At 36.3% G+C, this 19,798-nt stretch overlaps 1 protein-coding gene across 1 annotated transcript in view; it reads left to right on the top strand.

Annotated features, from left to right (window-relative positions):
* LOC101787516 (uncharacterized) overlaps positions 1-19,798 on the top strand; it is a 275,776-nt gene that overhangs the window by 194,637 nt on the left and 61,341 nt on the right. The window contains exon 31 of the mRNA XM_063259710.1: positions 11,759-11,918. Within this exon, the coding sequence (XP_063115780.1) occupies positions 11,759-11,918 (160 nt within the window). The remainder of the gene's footprint in view (positions 1-11,758; positions 11,919-19,798) is intronic.

The raw sequence follows: 19,798 nt of genomic DNA, 5'->3' as shown, positions 1-19,798 counted from the left end.
TTATCCCAAGTAAAGTTTTGCACATTGGTGGTATAGTGGTGAGCATAGCTACCTTCCAGGTAAAGTTTTGCTTGAATTTTAGAAGCAAATACTCTTTAGAATTTTTTTAGGACAAAGTTATAGAAACTTCCCACAGGGAAAATATCTATGTTTTCTATGAGTGAATAAACTCATTGCAGTGTCTCAGCTGGAAAATCTCTCACCAATGCTATTTGTGAGCTGTCTCTCTCTGAGAAGGCACAATCTAGAGGAAGCAGTTCTTCTGTGAGGGAAGTGCTGGCCACAGCCAGTTCAGTGGGGTTTGTAGAGAGCCATGAAAACCATAAGAATTAACTTGATGAAAAGTACCAATGCCAGTTTCTGCGTGTTGACTGATTTTGATTAGCATCCTCAGTCAAAATGCTAAAGCAACAATCCTAACTCTTTTGTTGACACGATAGTGATGACATAGCTGACCTTCTGGGAACACAGCAATCAAGTCTATTTTGCTGGCTATTAAGAGAGATTTTCTTTTAGCTCTCTACACCAGAGGCTCCAAGGGGGAACTGACTGCGAGTTCAAGCTGGTAACCTGTCTAGGTTGGCTGATTGGCCCTCATTCCTCCACGATCCTCAGTGATTGGTTGCTGACAAGTTTCTATCAGGAAGCTCACTGATGGCTCTGAGAAAAAAGACAAACAAAGAGACATCAGTCGCTTGTCTCCGTGGAAGGCTCTTGATCTGGCTATAATTGTATGGATTTGAAATTACACCTTCTTTTTAAATGAAATTAATATTTATATTCTAGAAAGAATATATCATGCTTAAGCAAAAATTGAAACTTAAGAAAAGAATCAAAAGGTACATTTAAAAGCATCAAAAATCTCACCACCTAACAAAGCATTATTAATTTTCTGATAAATGTATTTCAGTCTTTCCCATGTCATTGTGTTTGTTAATGTTGAAATTAAAAACATTGCATACAACAAAATTAAATTAAAAACCATGAGTATGGGTTCATATGCTGACTTTCAACTTAATCTTTTATGATAAACATTTTGTATCATTTACTGATTTGTTGGACATATAATGTATAAGTTTGAACTATGTAAGCAATATGAAATATTTAAATATTTATTGCTGGAGAATAATCTCTTTCAGACTTTTGTGCATCTTACAAATAATTCTTATAACTATCTTAAGGCACATAGTCTTTCCATGTTTAAATTATTCTTTTGAAAGCATCATAGAGCATGTTGAGAAATTATGAAGTTCCTAAGACATTGATAAGTATTAAAAAATTCTCCCTAGGGTTGTTCTAACTATTGTAACAACAGATGGGGACTCATAAATCCATAGTCACATCACTTGTTACCCTCTTGTAATCTCCAGAAATGGAATCTCACCCTTTTTCTAAATGTGCATTCCTTTGTTTATTAAACATTCTTAACATGCTTGTTACTCATAGTTCTGTTTTTGTAAAGTTACTTTTCATGTGTCCTCTTTGCCTTCCCTTTTTTTTACAGATTTTTCAAATAATTTTGCTCAGTTTTATATGAATTTTATATATTGACAGAATTAAGCCATTTGTTATAGTTTTAACAGATGTTTTCTCTACTTTCTAAATTATCTTTTAAAAGCTTATCTTTTGTTTTAAAAAATAAACATATTTATCCTTGACATTTATTATTATTTGATCTCCTGATAATGGCCATTCTCTCTGAGTTAAAATGGAATCTCGGTAATGTTTCAATTTGCATTTCTCGAATGGCCAGTGGTGCTGAGCATTTCTTATGTATTTGTTTGCCATTTTCAATTCTTCTGTGAAGCATCTGCTCATTTTGCTTGGAATACTACTCTGCTATAAAGAAAGGTGAACTCAAAACATAGGGAAATAGATAAACTTTGAGACCATATTGTTAAATGAAGTAAATCAGACACATAATATTAAATGTTGCATGTTTTCTCTTATATGAGAAATTCAAAGTATAAATGAAAAAAGAAACAGAAGATTTAGAATAGCAAACAAAGAGGTAGTTTTTTTTCTTCAAAGGGGAAGGGATTTAGCGAGGAAGAGTCGGGGAAAGGACTGGAGGGACAGAGAAGGAAAAAGAAATTAAAATCTGTCACACATAGACCAGCTACACACAGGCATGGAACGTTGTACACTGCAAATACGTGCAGAGAAAAGGAGTAAGATCAAGAGGTTCAGGAGGGCGACGGAGAGAAGGGAAAGAGTGAAAAAGGAGCTAAAATGTGTGATGGTCACGTCCCAGCTCCCCACACTGGGTGTTAGTGTTGTGTACATGCAATAATCAAAATAAAAGACATTTAAAACTCACACTAGGCAAAGTCTTTATCACTGTTTAAATAACTCAGAAATTTAAAAAATTCTTCCTCATTTGGAAATTTTACAGTTATTTTCTTGTATTTTTATAAGGCTGTTTTTGGAATTAAATCTATCATAAGCCACGCAGAAGCTTTGGATATGGAGAATGGCAAGATCTAAAAGATCACTTTTTCTTTTTTTTCACTGCTCTATTGTTTACATTTGTATTATCTCTCGATATTAGTTATTTGCCATTTTACCATACTGAGTTTTGTTTTAAGTAAATAAAATTCATCACTTTCGTTTCCAGCGTGATGGACAGAGCGAGCCTCTGTCTTCTAGAACTTCTTTGACAAAATTTACCTTATACCAACCTTTCATTAATGGCCACTTCTAAGTACTGGCATAGGGAGAAGCTGTGAGCAGTGTTTATAGCCTTGCAGCATTCCTGGTATCATAAAGACAATTTAATTGTAAATCCTTTATCTAAAAACTGCCAAGGCTCCACAGGCTGCTTACGCGTTGTTTATAATACACAGAATGAGAAATTACAATTTAAAATGTCAGATTTGTTTAGGCTTTTACATTCCTGGAAGCTGTATACAAATTTAAAGACTGGTACTCAACCTAATTAGTTTTGGAGATGCTTAGGTCTTCTTAATTATTGATTTAATAGTTCCTAATAACTTTAGCTGCTGTCCTTTATTTCTTGGGAAAATTAATTCAGATTAAAATAATTTAAAGTCAGGTTTTGATGAAAATATTATGAGCATATTTATTGTTAAGAGAATATATATGAGATAATCCAAGATTTTATACTTTCTGAATCAGTTCTTTTTACAGTGTTCCTCAATGAGGGGGAAAATATTGCATAACATGTTGAGGAAAAGATTCTAAAATTTTTATAATATAGAAGTGAATAATTTTTATCCATTGAAATTATCATTGGGGTTATTACTGTTCCATGCAGGAACGGCAGTATGGGATATGCGTGTTACGCTGTACCTGCCTAGGAATAGAGGTATTTTAAAATTCTGTGCTGTGTCAGTTCCAGTAAAAGGAAAATTTGTAATCAAAATGGTTCACTGCAGGGAGGAGACCATGTACACTGGGTTTCTCCCCTACCCCTCAGACCCTAAGCTATCTATTAGACCCTAAGCTAAGGTATCGGTTAATGAGCCTGGCTGTGTGCTTTAACCTTTCTTCACTGGACAGAGAGCTCTGTTTGCACTCCAACTCTATCTATCTATAGCTGCCAGAATCAAGGAAAGATAAACCAAACATTCTTCGTCATGTTGTTCTTATTTCTTATAAGGCCAAAGGAAAACCTGGTGATTACGATAATTAGTTATTCATTCTGTAAATTAGTTTTTTATAAATTAGCACTCTTCTAATACCCGAGGTTTAGAAAAAACTAGAAGCAATCTTCGGGAACTTAGTGTTTCCTCTGCAGCATATAGTACACAGGGTGTGTGAGTTTTGTGAAACAGATGTCAGGAAGGTTTGTGTACCTCGATGAAGAGACAAGGTTCAGACTGTCTGGTTGGCACCTTCCAAATCCTAGCCTTGAGGTTGTTTTAGCTTGGGAAGTTTTCTTTCCTACTTTCAAGTAAGTACTTGCATCTGGTTGTATAATCTTGGCAGACCAGTGCCTCTATCCACTTCTGTGTATGTTTCATATTATCTCTAAATCTCCCTGAAGATTTTCCACCAGCTTTATCAATCAAATGATTGAATGAACAAATAATCAAGCCAACCAACTGCCACAAACTGAGGAAGAGTGCTTGTGCGTGATACCCTGTACCTTGTGTTTGAATGGCACAGAAATGGTCAACCTAGAATGGAAAAGAAATTGTGTAGCCTAAGAATATGACATTTTCCCACAGAGGCTCAAACAAGGTTGTCTTGTTTTGATTTTTTCTTTTACTTCACTTCTGTACTAAAAAAAGTGCCTGGAATATAGTGGAACACGACAAAGACCTGCTGAATTAACATGAATAAATAAAAGAGCATATTTTCTTTTATGGTGAAGATACATCTTTGAAGTAAATATTATTGACAGTCTACATTTTCAAATGACACTTTTTGTTCCCAAGAGTTTTTCATTTTGAATTCCCAGACAGAACATAATAAAATGCAAAAAGATATACACACAGCTTTCATGTAGTCTGTTAATTTGACTTATCAAAGTGAGCAGTACAGATTGCTAGTTTGACATTTTAGGCAACGACCAGCTTTAAGAAAATACGATAAAATGTGATTAGTGAAGTTAAAAGTATCAGAACGCTGCTCATAGCAGGGGAAATGCAGAACATTTAGTCAGAACACATCTCGAAATCTAAATCACGTAGGGAAATGATAGCCCTGTCACAGATGCAGATTCTCTGCCTTCTTGGAAACTCTATGCATTAACTTGATAATTTCAAATCTTGATCCTGCTGTCCCAGCCCCATTCTCTGCCTCCTGCCCAAGGAGTCTCTTCTCTCTAATGGTCTGTTAAGTAGGTTAATATGAAGCAAGGTTAGTTGCTCAGAATTGCAGATTCCTAGTGATCTTGATCACACTTACACAGGAGTCGTAATTCTGCAACCCTAAAATGACAGAAGGTGCCTGTGTCACTAGTGTGGCTCCAGTGCAAGCAGCAGCTTTCTTTCCCATTAATGTTGGTTACGACCCCCAGACCTCTTCCCAGCACCATCCTTTCCAAGTGGCGAGGGCCTCATCCATGAGTTCAGTTTGAGACAGGGCTGCTTCTGTTCTGGTTTACTTCCTCTATATGGTTTGGATTTTCCTAAAACAGACCCTAAACTGCTTCCAACATAACCTAACCAACTAATGTCTTCAAAGGAATATCAGTAGGATGAGCTGGAATAGCCAGTCCCTTAACCTGGCCATTAGAATAGTAGAACCCTATTAACCAGCATGTAATAATACTATGTGACGGTAATCTCAGAATCACTAAGAACTGATTCAAAATTTTTCTGTTGTATTGTCCCATGAATTGGCACATGGAGATACCTGGAGGGCTTCCGCATTTTACGACATTGTTCCTGCCAATGAGTTCTTATTTGTGACACCGGAAGCACAGATAACGAAATCCAAAGTAGACAAATTGTACCACATTGCATTTACAGATACTACGTACTCACTGAAGGAAACAGCCCATAGAGTTAAACAGCAACTTACTGAAGGGGAGAAAATCATTGAAAATCTTATCTGTGCAGAAGGATTAATATCCAAAATACATAAGAAATTTCTTCAACTGAACAATAACAAAATAAACAAATCACCCTACTAAAAGTGATCTGAGGATTTTAAGAGACATTTCTCCAGGAAAGATATCAACATAGCCAATAACTTGTGAAAAGATGTTCAACATCATTAATTATTAGGCAAATGCAAATCAAGACCACAATGCGTTATTGCTTCATACTTGATAGGATTACCACTATCAGAAGAACAGAAAGTAGCAAATGTTGGGGAAGATGTAGAGAAGCTGGAGCTCTTGTGAGCTATTGATGGGAATAGAAAATAGGGCAACAGTTATGTAAACCAACATAGAAATTCCTCAGAAAATTACAAATGTAATTACTGCATCGTCTAGCAACACCAGTGCTGGATTTTATCTTAAAGAATAGAAAGCAGAATATCTAAGACTTGTACACAACCATTTCCATCACAGCAGTATTCACACTGTGCAAGAGGTTTGAGCAACACTACTGTCAAATTAGCAGATGAGTGGATAGAAGGAAGATGGGGCATACATGCAATGGAATATTATATAGACTTAAAAAGAAAGGAAATGCTCTTCTGTGCTACAGTATCAATAAACAAGGAGAACATCTTATGTTAAACATGCTAGACTAATTTTGTCTTGTTTCACTGGTGTTGAGGTGTTTAAATTACCCCAGCTCTCAGGTATCAATGTAAAAATGTGGTGACCAACGATTGGAGAGAGGGAAGAATGTAAATTGGGGTTCAGTGGAGCTAGAGTTTCAGATTTGCATATTAAAAAGTCATAGAAGCCTGACACACCACAATGTGATACCAAACAGTACAGTTACAAATGGTTAAGATAGTAAACAGTAACAACAAGAAATCACATCATTTTCTTCTAGCAAATGAATGCAATGCGGTGGTTAAATCCAGCTTGAACCTTGACTCTATTATCAGTTGTGTGGCCTTAGACAATGGTTTTAGTTCTTTAACTCCTTTTGATTTTAAAACATGCCTAATCAAATGAAGCTTAAAACACTGAAGAAACATTTAGTGTATATAAAATGTGTATTGCAGTTATTTACTCAATAAATATAAATATTTACTATTATTATGAGTTTCTATTGGCAGCCTGAGAGTAGCTATGAAATATGTCATTCACTATCTTAACAGTAAGTGTTCTGTTTGATAGTATTGTTGTATATCAGATCTCCATGACTTTCTAATCTTGCAAATCTGAAACTCTAAACTCATGGAACGTTTTTTATTAGATTCTTTAATATATTTCTATTGAACTATAACTTAGACAAGTATACTTATAATGTTAAATATTAGTTCTAATATTTAGTTCTTTCAAGACAAGCCCAAATTTAGTCTAACAATTTAGAATTTTGAAATAGTTCTGATAACTTTAAATATATGTATATTTATACAGGCATAAAGGTATATTCAAAATGTAGTTAATGTTTAAATTTAAAAATTTGTTAGAGTAAAAGATACATTGTCACTAATTTCAAAGAGATTTGAATGCATCTCCTTGCTCCAGACATCTTATGGCACTGTTCTTGCCAATGTATTATTGTAATCAATTTTAAATAATTTAAGCATTCATGGTGTTTTTAATTACCCCTCGTATTCCAAAAGGTCCTTAAGATTGGCATTCAGAAAATAAAATCCTAATGCTCGCCTTCAAATTCTCTTTACCCAGGATTTTCTATCCTAGTGTATGCAAAGATCAGTGAGAGAGGGAGAGAGGGAGAGAGAAAGAGGGAGAGAGAGAGAGAGAGAGAGAGAGAGAGAGAGAGAGAGAGAGAGAGAGAGAGAAGAGATGGGAGATGGGACAGGGGAGATGAGAAAGAAAGAATAAAGAAATCTGAGAGTTTTTCTCAAATTCTTTCTTCTCCAAAAGCCTTCATATCCACCACCTCTGGATTCCATAAATTCCTTGTGTGTTCTACTTGTGAAGTTCTATCTGTAAAGCAACCTCCCCAGTCCAACTTGCTCAGTCTCCTCCCAACTTACTCTCACATTGGCCATCCGATATGCTGCCATATATGAAATCTCAGTGAGCTCTTCTCACTGTAACCAAATGAGTTTTAAGCCAAAAGAAACTATGTGCATCACTTTTTGCCTTGAGCCTGCATATTGCTGCCCTGATCGGTGATGTAGTCTTAACCCAGCCCCTGCCCTGTCCATGTTACTGCAGTTACTGTAATGCTGTGTGCATCCCACACCACCGTGTCATCCTTCTGGTCGGTCCTCCATCCCTCCGCCCCTTACCTCTATTGGTTGTGCACCCAGCTGCCATCCTCCCAGGACTTGGCATATAATCAGTAAGTGTGAATGAGGATTTGTTAGCCAGATGAGTAAATTAATGAAGACTGGACAGAGGCTGATTTCCCCTTGCAAACCTGAGACCCTGCAACTTGACCTCATATTGCACAGCTTTGGTTCTCTGAACATGAGTAGGAGTAGGAGTTGCTAGTTCATTTTCATTTTCCTGTATCTAAAATGCTATTTCTCTTCTTCATTCTCCTTTTCATCTTTGTTCTCCGTATTTCTATTTGTGTCTAGGAAGTATGATCTCAAACAAAAGCCATGTGAATTTCAACTGCTATTAAGAAGAGTTTTCTAGAGAAGCAACAAATCTGTCTTCATACATGTCAATACTTGGTTGTCATACACTTCATTTAAAGTGTTGCGCAGTTCTGCTAAAGAATATGTGGCTTTCCACACTGTGAAAATAATAATGAATTTCTGCAAAAAAAGTTTGACTATTTGTGTTCTGTCTGTTCGGAGCTATCCTGGAGTCACTTTAATAGAGTTAAATCAGTTAAGTGAGTGTTTTCTTGATCACATCAGAAGCTTATAGATTACTAGTGTGTAAAATCACATCAGCAAACCTACTTGTAACTGTTGGAGTTGGAAATGAATCATTATAATGGATGCTTCTTCTTCATCTACATATTTGCATTTAGAGCTGCTTAAAGTTATAGACACCATCCTTAGCATGACCCTTAAAATAGTGCAGTAACTAAATGTTCACACTTGTCCTTTTTTAGCTTGAAAAGAAATGTCACATGCTAGGTTTCTGTGAATGACCCACATTCGGATGTGAACCAAACATAATAGCTTCTGCCACTCACGAAGCAACGAGTTGCTGCAAATGTGGGACACAGGGCAGAGGACTCGGTAAATTACTTTGTTTCATTGGTGATCGTCAGAACCTGTGGCATAATATGCGACCTGTTTTATAAACAATAACGCCTCAGGCATTAGTGGACAGGTGGGGTATAGTTTCCTTTTTAATTACATTTTGATGAAGTAATTTAAAAACTCAAAATATTCAGGCCTCTAAAATAGCTATTGCGTCAAACAAAATCCAAGTTTGCAACCATCAACATCAAAATGTGTATTTTAATAAAATACCATAGAATTTTAGCTTTTTATTTAAAAACACTTAAACTTAAAAAATTTTAATAATACAGTCAATGTGTTCCTCCTTCTAGATTCAGGAGTTGTTAAAAATTGTCCATTTGCTTTTTCTTGTCTAATATGACTAAATATCTTCTACTAAAATTCAACTTGATAAACACACATCAAAATATCAGAAAATGAGTGAACATGTATCTTGGTATTTCTGATCCACTTGAAAATAATGTGTTCATAGCTAAATATAATCATGAAAAGTTTAAATTTTTTTTGTCTTTTTGATGCAGGGTCTCTATGCAGTTCAGGCTGGCCTTGAATTCCTTTTGTAGCCCAGGCTGGTCTCAAACTTGCAACAGTCCTCCTGCCTCATGAGTGCTGGGATGACAGGCATGAGCCACTATGTCTGGCTGAAAAGTTTAAATTTAATATTGCATTGAATGACTAATGCTGCATATATAAGAAAAATGCTTGTTTGCTCTCTGTCTTCAATGCCACCAATACAGAATTTGTTAATGACCTTAGAACTGTTCTCACATTGTTTCTTTTTTTAGAAGTTCAGCTAACATTTTGTTGAGTTCTTTAATTTTCCAAAGAGAACCAACAAAATGGAGATTCAAGAATATAAAAAGATGACAAATTTACCCACCCCGTATATATTTACATGCACATAAGTGACTATACTACTAATCGCTCTTAGTTATCAAGAAGAACAGTTTGGTTTTCATTGTCTGATTGATCATTTTTTCTTGCCTAAATCTTGTGATCTGAACAAACACTTTCAAGATGAAAATATGCAATATATTATCTAGTGGTAATTTCCTATTTTTGAAATTCTGTATCATTTTTATCCTTTTTTGTTTTGTTTTTAAAATTAAAAGGAGAAAAAGTGATAAAATATTCTGACATCCAAAAGAATAAAGTAATTCTCTTTTGGATATGCATCACATTGCATTACTAATGATATCACCGGAAATTTTACAATTGTCACTGTTCAATGTGTTAATTTACTTTTCTTTTATACATATAGGCATAGAATATTTTGTACTTTCTTGTGTAAACTGTCTTTATAGAGCTGTAATATTTGCTACAGAGTAATAAAGGTTGGTAAATTGGCTTGTTAACAACACATCATGGAGCTTTTCCCTCGAAAATGCCACCCAAAATGACAAAGAAAAAATTTGAAATAAAACTAAAATGTAATTAATCTTTGTACAGCTTCCTCTATTCGTGATTAGTGCCATTTTGTTCTCTGTTGAAACATTTGTTTACCATCCTGTAGATGTTTGAGTGTTTACATAATTATTCTTTCACACAAAATGGAAGAGAAATAAAAAGAAGACAGACATTTTCTGGGCAAAAGAAACAGAAGCCAGCAGAAACAGGACTGTGATTCCTAATTAATTCGAAGTTAATTATACTGTTGATAATCCTGCCCTTACAATCTTCATATAGAAAATGTTTATGGTGGCAAATTGACAGTAATTTAACTACATTAAATCTTCCTACCATTAAAAGAAAAAGATGAATGTTACATTAAACAAGCATAAGGGAATGACAAAGTCTAGTTCTTGTTTAACAAGCCAACTAGTAAATCAGTCAAATGGTGGAACTGGAGTCCCAAAGCACAGCAGAAGCAGAAGGTGTCTTTGGGGATCCAGCTCAGTGGGAGAGTCTGCCAATCACACACAGGGCCCTCAGTTCACAGGAGAAAAAGAAAAATAGAGGAGACTGCACGATGGCACCAACCGTATGCTAAGTGGCAGGTCCATTTTCATCGTGACTAGTGCCAACAGGTGAAAAGACGCCCAGATCACACTGAATGAAGAGGTCTCAAGAGTCTATTTCAGTGTTTTAGAAAGAATCAAAATGTAGCTAAATGAAATTGCTACTTGTATTGTTTTGACTTAAGTCAGAAGGAAATAAACTTTAGGAAGCTCTGAGTTTAAACTTTTCTCTGCTACCTGTGAACTTGAGACTAACATTTTACCTCAATGAATTAATATGCAAGGCAGAATTAAGGTATGGCTAGCATAACACAGTAAATGGAAATAAAAAGCAGTGACTTTGTGCTAGTAGAGATGGTTTATCTTCTGTTTATAGCAGAGCTTAATAGAAAACTTTTATAAGCAGTGACCTAATTAATACCCACAGCACTCTCAGTGTGACTTAGCCGTATCAGTGAATCAACTAAATTTCTACCATGAGGCACTGAGACTGAGTCTTATAAGAAGAATGAATCGAAGTTTAAATGCCTCACATTTGAAGTAATTTAAGTACTGACAGTCCTAATTATTGGCCAAATGTTCCCCGACTTTCTAGTCTGCTACTTAGCCATCTAAACTAGAATCGGTAAATGTATAGGAAGTAACTGCAAAATAACCAGATGGCTGTTTCAGGTTAAGATTTTAACCGAACAAAATGGCACAGCAAAATACAGGAAGTAGAAATTCATTACATTTTAGTTTCATTTAAAATCTTTTCTCTTGTCATTTTGGGTGGCATTTTCCAGTGAAAAGCTCCTCCATGCATTGTTACCAAGTCTGTTTACCCATTTTTATTAGGAATGGAGAAAAAGTACTAAATAAATAGAAGCTGATAATATATATATATATATATATATATATATATATATATATGTAATGAAAAACTAATCATTAGCTTCCCATTTCTGTTTTTCCAAAGTTATTTGGTGATTAAAAGGAACTAAATAAACAGAAGTTTCTAGAAATATAAATTAAGACTTTGGAGGAAAGAATAAAGATTTGGGGAAAATAAAAACAGTAACAGACAATTGTATTCTTAGGCTTCACAATGACTCTTGGATATCAGATGCATTTCAACGCATCCATAGTGAAGAGACCAAGTTCTTCATGCCATATGATTTGGAGATTTCCAACCAGGAGCTGAGTTACATAGTGAAAAGATCTGAGCAGTGGAGAGGAATCAGTGGTGAGAGAAGGAAGGTGAGTGGTTTGAAGCTGGTTTTTTGTTTGTTTGTTTGTTTTTTTGAGTGTACCAAAGAAATTTACTCTGCCAGCATTTCAGCCAGCGGCTGCATTTTCTGATGTTGTTCTTGAAGCTGTTTACTACTGTATGTGCTACTAGTTTAAAAATCTTGCAACTTGGCTTTATACTGCTTTTATTAATCAAATTGAGGAAAGTAGATTGGGTGGTTCTTGCAGTTTCGCACAACTGTTTTCGGGGAGAAATATTTAATAGCGTGGGCATTTGTGTAAGGTAAAAGTGCACAAGAGCTGTAAAGGATGCGGGCTTTCCTCACTGGAGGAAAAGGCTTCTCAGTAGTCCTGGTGAACAGGCAGCAGGGAAAGCTCTTGCCTGCATCCTCTTCAATGCCCTTGATCACCCAGCTCCTGATTTCCACCTCTCATCTTTACAGTCTTCTTCTCGGGGAGGCCACTTCCTCCACCGGCCTTTTCTACAGCAGAGCCTTCCAAGATTCCATACTTGGTTTATTCCTCTTCCTACACTACACACTCTTTTGTTAAGCACCTTAAAATTGTCTTCTGCAAGATGAAGGTTCTTGGCTGTGTACCTGAAGGCTGCATCTCCCTTTTGAGTCCCATACTGACTAACCCAGTAGCTTAACTTGGTGTCTCCACGTGGTTGCCCAAAGATGCCAACCAGCCACTCTTATCCAGACAAGGTCAATTTCACGCACATTGTTTAACTGACACATGCATTTCACTGTGTGAGGAAATCCTGGCACTTACACTCGTATACTCTCTGGGCACAGTGTTTTCATCCACTCTGACTCAGAAAAACTTGAGTTTTTGTAGATTCGCCCTTGTCTCCTAGGCTTTATCTGATCACCTAGTCCCATTGAATTTACCCCATTACCACTAGTCTTTCCCTAATCCTTTAGCTACTGCGTACATCCAGGCCTGCGATATTCAGCCGCGTATCAGTGGTCTCACCTCATAGTCTATGAATTCATGCTTTCCTCCCTCCGCAGGGACATTCCTAGCATGGAATCGTGACCCTGCCTTCCTCTATCACAAACCCAGCAATAGCTCTGTCTCACTCAGAAAGCAAAAGCCAGCATTCCCACAGCTGGGTGATTGCATTTTGAAACGAATCTCTCCTGCATTTGTGGTCACCTTTCCTGTGTCCCCATCCTTCCCTCCTCTTTGCCCTCCGTATCCCTCTTCAAGGCTTAGCTCAAGAGGCTTCTCTATGGGGCCAAGCCAGGGAGGACCATTTCCTCTTTGTCAACACTTCCTGTTCCAGTAGACTTTTCTAGCGTTAGCACACAATTTGATAATTACCTGTTCATGTGTCTCTCTTTTAGAGTGAGATCTCTTTGTGGAAATAGCGTGACTTCTAACTCTTTACGTATTCAATTTTTGGCAGTCTCTATAGTACAGTCTACCTGCTGTTTGTTGATACATAAAAGAATATGTACATGAATGGTTAGGAAACTGAACACACAGCACTTAATCTGTCCATATAACTGCATCTTATATGCTCCTCACACACATGTGTACCTCATTTCACATAGTATGCGCCTCATTCAATTTCCTGCCTGATAGAAACTTCTTAAAAAATTCTATGAGTTCATTATCAATATACTAGGTATGTGCATTTTCAGTTGGGTTTACTTCGCAGTTAGTGTTTCAGGACAGCCTTCATTTCCAAGACTACAATTCTAGATTTGAAGCAAAAGGAGTTTTATCTGAACATATATTCATTCTAGTTTCTTCATCTTGAAAAATCCTTGATTAAGAGGAAGATTAGTACAAGTCCTGAATTGCTGAAATTAATGAGAGAAAAGAGTACTTCCTATCTAAGACAATTTCACATGCCTGGGGTAGGTGGTGTGTGTTTTATTTAATTATTAGATTTTATAACATGAAAGTTTAGACATTTGTATGCAATGCAAAGTTGAATACCTCAGTGATATGAGTTGAACCTAAAAAGAAACAAACAGAATTATTTGCATATGTATTAGTTCTGTTTCAAGAATGGGGGGAGGCAGGAGAGAGAGAGAGAGAGAGAGAGAGAGAGACAGAGAGAGAGACAGAGAGAGAGACAGAGAGAGAAAGAGAGAGAGAAAGAAAGAATACTTAATTGCTATAAAGAAAATTGAGAGAGATTGTAGTTATTTAATTCTTGGGATAAAACATTTATACTTTGTTTATAAAATGATTTAACTGATTCACGATGGGCAAGAGCTGGACTCCTGAAGTGACTTCAGACCTTGTGTCCATTTTTCTGTGTATACCTTCAAATGGATCAAAGAAAAGACACTTTGATTAAATGTAATTGAAATGAAAGACTTAAAAGCATTAGATATTTTATATTTTTGGCTTAAATGCATTTGTACTGTTGATAGAAGCACATTTATCAGTATAAATGACTGCTTGTTCCTTCATGACCAGTGTAGACTTAGTCTCTGTCAGAAAATGGAAAGCATAAAGAGGTTTATCCAAATCACTTGAAAATTCGGAGGGCACCTGTATTTCTTATTATTGGATTATGGTTGTTAGAACTACACACACCCTTTCAAACTACAATGAATAGACATTTTACTTCTTTTTCATGTCGCTCCATGCCCTGAAAATTTGCACTATGAAGTTCTTCTTCTGGCTATTTTTTGTATGTTATTCTTCTTATGCTGTCATGTTTGCTTGTTTAGTTTATTTCAAAGGAGAAGCAAGGTTGCCCTATTAATAATTGATGTACTGGTCTCAAGATATAGTGCCAGTTTAATTAAAAACAATCATCTGTGTTCTAAAATGCCAAACTGAGTGAAATAAACATTTTAACATAAAAGTGCTTCAGCTAAGTAATCTAGGGTTCTGGTGCTCTAAACATTTGATCTAGATGTTTGCCATAGCACTAGCTACTAAGCACACGCTTCTCATTTTCATGGTCTGGAATAAAAATTGTCCCATAAATGGACACTTTATAATATGCTTAATTTCATTTTGTTAACTTGATGAATGAAAAAGCATAGAGCACATTTGCAGTATGATGAGAATTTAGGATTATTGCATTTTATAATTTTTATATTGTTCATACGTATAATTTTTCACTTGTACAAAGCAGCCAGATGATAATTTTCAAGTTTTTTCAGCCACTTTTTGATAACGAAAAGGTCACTTTCAGTAGTCAGAAAAGACATCATTCTATTAAACTAATTTGCCTACATGCAAATTTTGTCATTTTTACCTCATTAACTATTTATCATGGAGTAAAAAAAATATATATTCATGAAGGGGCAGCTCGCAGCCTGATGGAGCTGGAACTAATATTTTGCAACTCTAATGATTTTTTGCATCCTTAATTAGATAGCATAAGGTTGATATGATTAGGTCAGGATGTAGTGTTTTTCATTAAAATACATTTTAGAAGCTGTATTCATAATCTGCCCTTGCAATTAAATAATGAGCCTATGAATTTAATATTATCGACCCAATTATTATCCCATGCAAACGTATACCTTTAATAAATTTGTGCCGTAGGACCTTCATTAGCAACAGAAAGAATGATATTTCTAGGTACATAGATTGAATGACTATGGTTCCACTTATATAATGGTTTTAAATATATCAGGAAGCAAATCTTCAGTACCTAGGCATTTAATTCTAAAATGTGCCTCACTATTTATTGAAGACTAATTTACATTGTAATTATTTTCTTAAAGAAACTACCACTTTAAAAAGGGCTATTCAAGCTCATAAAAATAGCAGGCTATTAGATGGAGATGGAGGGGTGGAGCCCCTCGTGCATCAGGGGAGAATGGTGTGTAAATTCATAGATCCGTTCAAGAGCAAAATGGGAAAGAATAAAATCTAAAATATTTGTTTGTCCAGTATCCATATTATCCATGAACAACCGTATGCAATTAGTGTGAATTATTATTTTTATTTTCTGTTAGAACAATTTTAATACAATGGAAGAGTGTATGCCCTGAGAAAGAACTGTTTATTAAGTTGTTATTATTTTATGTACTGTTATAGTGAATACGATTGTTGGACATATTCAGTTCTTTCCTGATGAAATTTTATTGAGAAAGCCATATATAATTTATAATAAAAAATATGAGAAACTGACCCCATCTTCAGTGATCAATCTAAGCATTGTTATCTCTACAGAAAATTGCAGATTATATCAGTAGGGCTCCAGTGTTTTCATAGGACTAGTGTTCATGTCCACTTGGGGAAGGTGGACACGGCTGGGGAAAATGTTTGATGTGGGTTGTGAAGGCAGGGAAAGCTGGTAACCAAGCAGATAACATGCAAGTGTGGCGATGGAGGTTTGGCGTGATGACATTTTCCTTGTAAAAAGAGATTAAAAGTAGGGGCATAGTAACATGGAATACTAAAGGATATTTGGAAACTGAAAACCATTTATTTTAGCTTCAGCAAGGGTCAGAGGCATGGAGACCATCCAGGCAGGGTAGACTGAGAACTAGACATTACCCAGTGGGAGTGACCATAGGAAACCATGGAAAGTTTTAATAAAATGAAGTACCTTATTCAGCTAAGAATCCTAGATGTCTTTGCATTGAATTCTATAAATCGTTTATTTTAAAGCTCTAATATTTTATCTCTACTTAATGCATAGTTCCATCTTTCATAATTAAAGGTTGTTTCATACTGTGTAAATTATGTGCAGAGTCTTGTAACTACACAATTCGCTGCTGCCCCAGTCCTGAGTTGTTTAACACATCGGTATTTCTCAGCCAGCTCTTAGGCAGAAGCCTGGGTAGAGGCTGAGAGCACTTCTGAAACTTGATGAGGACTTGAAAGTAGGTGGGAATAAATACCAAGCCACGGAGCCAGATCTGAATTTAGAAATGGGATGTGGAAGCACGTGGAGGCAGAAACCTGGGAGTCAGACTGAAGCCCAGGTAGCAGATGAGGGGGTGGTGACCGCCTGCAAAACAGGGGACCCTGGCTCTTGCAGGTTCAAGGATAAGGTGGCCAGTTGCCTTGATGGCAGCAAGCGGAAGCAGAGACCTAACTCAGAACTAATGAGCATCTGAGTTCCCAGGGTGTGGCTCCAGGGGAATTTCCTCCTCACAGACTTGCCTTGTGGGATGCCATCTTCAAATTGACTGAGACGCTTTGGATACCAAGTGTCAGATACTGAACTACGTCAATTCGTTTAATAAAGAACATATCTTAGTGAACATAATCTGGAACATGCCTCCATGGTCTTGAAGGAGGTTTTGTTTAGTAATTACCATGTATTGTGAATTCTGTGTACTCTGTTGGTTCCTTTTTTGCACTGGCAGAACTTCCCAATCTATACCATCGTTGGGGCAGTTGTCTTTTAAAGAGTCCTATGGAAATGCAGACTGCAAATGTCCTGTGCATTCTAACACATTTGTAATGAAGAGATTGGCAGTGATCCAATTAATTTGGAAAGTTCTGAATCTTAACTAGAGTTTATTTATAAAATACGAGTCAATGTGATGATTTTTAAAAGTCATCTGCAGCGACGATGGACATTTCTCTCACTGCTTTTTAAGTCCTCGAAGTAGAAGCAGGGGAGAATGTTCTGTTGATGTAACTGACTGATACACGTTTCTCTTTTTATCTCTGAATTTCTAGGATGTTTGTTTATAAGTTGCTTATATGTTGTTAGGCTTTTGAAAGGTCACCTGGCTGCAGAGAGATGGACTTCTATAAAATAAAAATGATAAGTAACAACCAAATACAGAATAACTAGGAGTTCTCTGCAATACTTCAAATGTTTGGATTTTGACACTGACAAAGACCTATTGTATTTTGCTAAGTACTTTCCCCCTTAACTCTAAAATCATTTTTATTTGAAGTGAAGTATAATCCATATGTTTCTGATTCGTTAACACTTTGTTAGCATCCCTTTGCTGGAGTGCTATATAGAAGCCTTTTCATCTTTTTTTATAAGCGTATGCTCCTCAGACACAGGAAATCAAGTTTTTCTAAGAGTAAACAAACTTGAATGCAAAGAGACTTGAGAGGGCTTTGTTTGTAATGCACCTATTAGCTTTGAACTACTTCTGCGCTTGGTACGCACATTTTTTTCCTTGAGTTTTCCAAGTGAGAGACATATCTGTAATTAACTGAGACATGATATGCAGTTTTCTATTTTATTATTTATTGAAGTGTCCTAGTACCTTGCATTAGTTTCTCTTCATGATAAATCAGCCACATACTAATATATTAATGATAAGTCATTAATGGTAATTATTTAATTATTATCTTATTATTTATTCTTACGAATAATGCAGGAGCTACCTATCATTCAACAATTATGTGGTAAGAAAGGAAATTTAATGTAAAGCATTGAACAGTGTGCTTTTGTTTTTTCTTTGGAAGCGCAGTGTTCTTTATCAAGAGGAATGAAAGTCATTTTTTCATATCTTATTGATCCCAGAGAAACACAGGGTCTCTAATATACGTGCATGTATACAGACTTAAAGAAACTAAAATATAACCTCATTGAAACATTAGGTTTCCTATTGTCCTTCATTCTTTTCAGCTTATCTAATTCCTACTGCAGGCTACTCTTTAAGCTCTTAACAGGTACAAACCTTGGGTGAATCACCATTGTGCAAATGTCACCATAGTACATTCCCTGCTAACAGGACTTATTGACTGACTCTGCCAGTTTTAGTAGATGGTTCAAAGAGAAGACAAAGAGCAGAGTGTACATCTTTTTTCCTAAGAATGAAGGAGTAGTGAATGGCTGTTCCTGTGGGTCAGGCACTTAACTCACAATTTGTGTGTTAATTCATTTGATTATCAAAGCAAATATTTGGGATTGTATTAGTTTTGTTTCTCAGGTGAGAAAACGGGCTCAAAGAGGTTAATTACTTCATCCATTCATCTATTTATTAACTCCCTTTTTTAATTCATGCATTTATTTACTCCTTTTTTATGAGTTATTTTTAATAAAGAACTCTTTTTAGGTACAAATCAAAATAATAAATACTGGAGTCTACTTCATAATGTAATAGGGAAATACATAAAAGTGAGAAACTAATAGCAACACAGTAAGACAGTGGATAAAAGGGCCTTGGGCTACATGCTTCGTGGTAGCTTGAAAGAAGATGGTACAGTTCCATCTTAAGGGTTCAGGAGATGATTAAGATAGATATTTAAAATGGAAAGTAAGTACTTGTTGTAGTCATGGTTAATGAGGGAAAAGATTTAATACAGAATACGAATTTATAGGATTGTTTTATGATAGTCAGATATGAGAGTGTGGGAGACCTGTCCACACACTAGAGACCCACAGCTTCCTGCTGAGGGCCTGGGTCCCCCAGAGCAATGTCCTACAGGAGTCCAGCTGAAGACCCAGAGCTCATAGCAATGTCTCATGTTAAGCCTGAGTCAAAGATCTGTGTTGGGAAGGCCTGAAGATCAGCAGTGGAAGCTAGAAAGTCTGCACCGTGGGATGAAAGATCTGTGCCAGCAGGCCGAGGGAGCTGCCCTGGGACCAGGAAGCAACACTCAAGGTGAGGACCAGAGCTCTCCTGAAGGGAGCCACAGCCATCCTCAGTGACACGAGGTCCCAAGCTCCTCTGACGAGGAGAACAGCTGAGTTCATATCAGACAAACCAGTGTGACAAGTTTCCCCCCACTCAGTTGTCCTTTTTATGTTATTGGTACGATCTTCAGATGGGTCTTCTACACACAGAACCATGCTTATTCAGCTCAGCTGGGTTTTACAAGTTGCCCATTAGTTAAACCACCACAGTAATCCAAGGAAAAAAGTAGATGCCTAAAGAAAAGTACTCCAAGAAGAGAAAGGACTATCACAGCACTTTGTTGAGCAGGTATTTAGTATGGCTGCAACATAGCTAACAGAGAGTGTAGAACGTGGT

This window comes from Cavia porcellus, unplaced genomic scaffold (genome assembly GCF_034190915.1).
Source record: "Cavia porcellus strain 051 isolate PalLab524CR breed Dunkin Hartley unplaced genomic scaffold, mCavPor4.1 scaffold_13, whole genome shotgun sequence".
Lineage (NCBI taxonomy): Eukaryota > Metazoa > Chordata > Mammalia > Rodentia > Caviidae > Cavia > Cavia porcellus.
The sequence above is the reverse complement of the archived record's forward strand: the minus strand, read 5'-3'. Positions and strand labels throughout refer to the sequence as shown.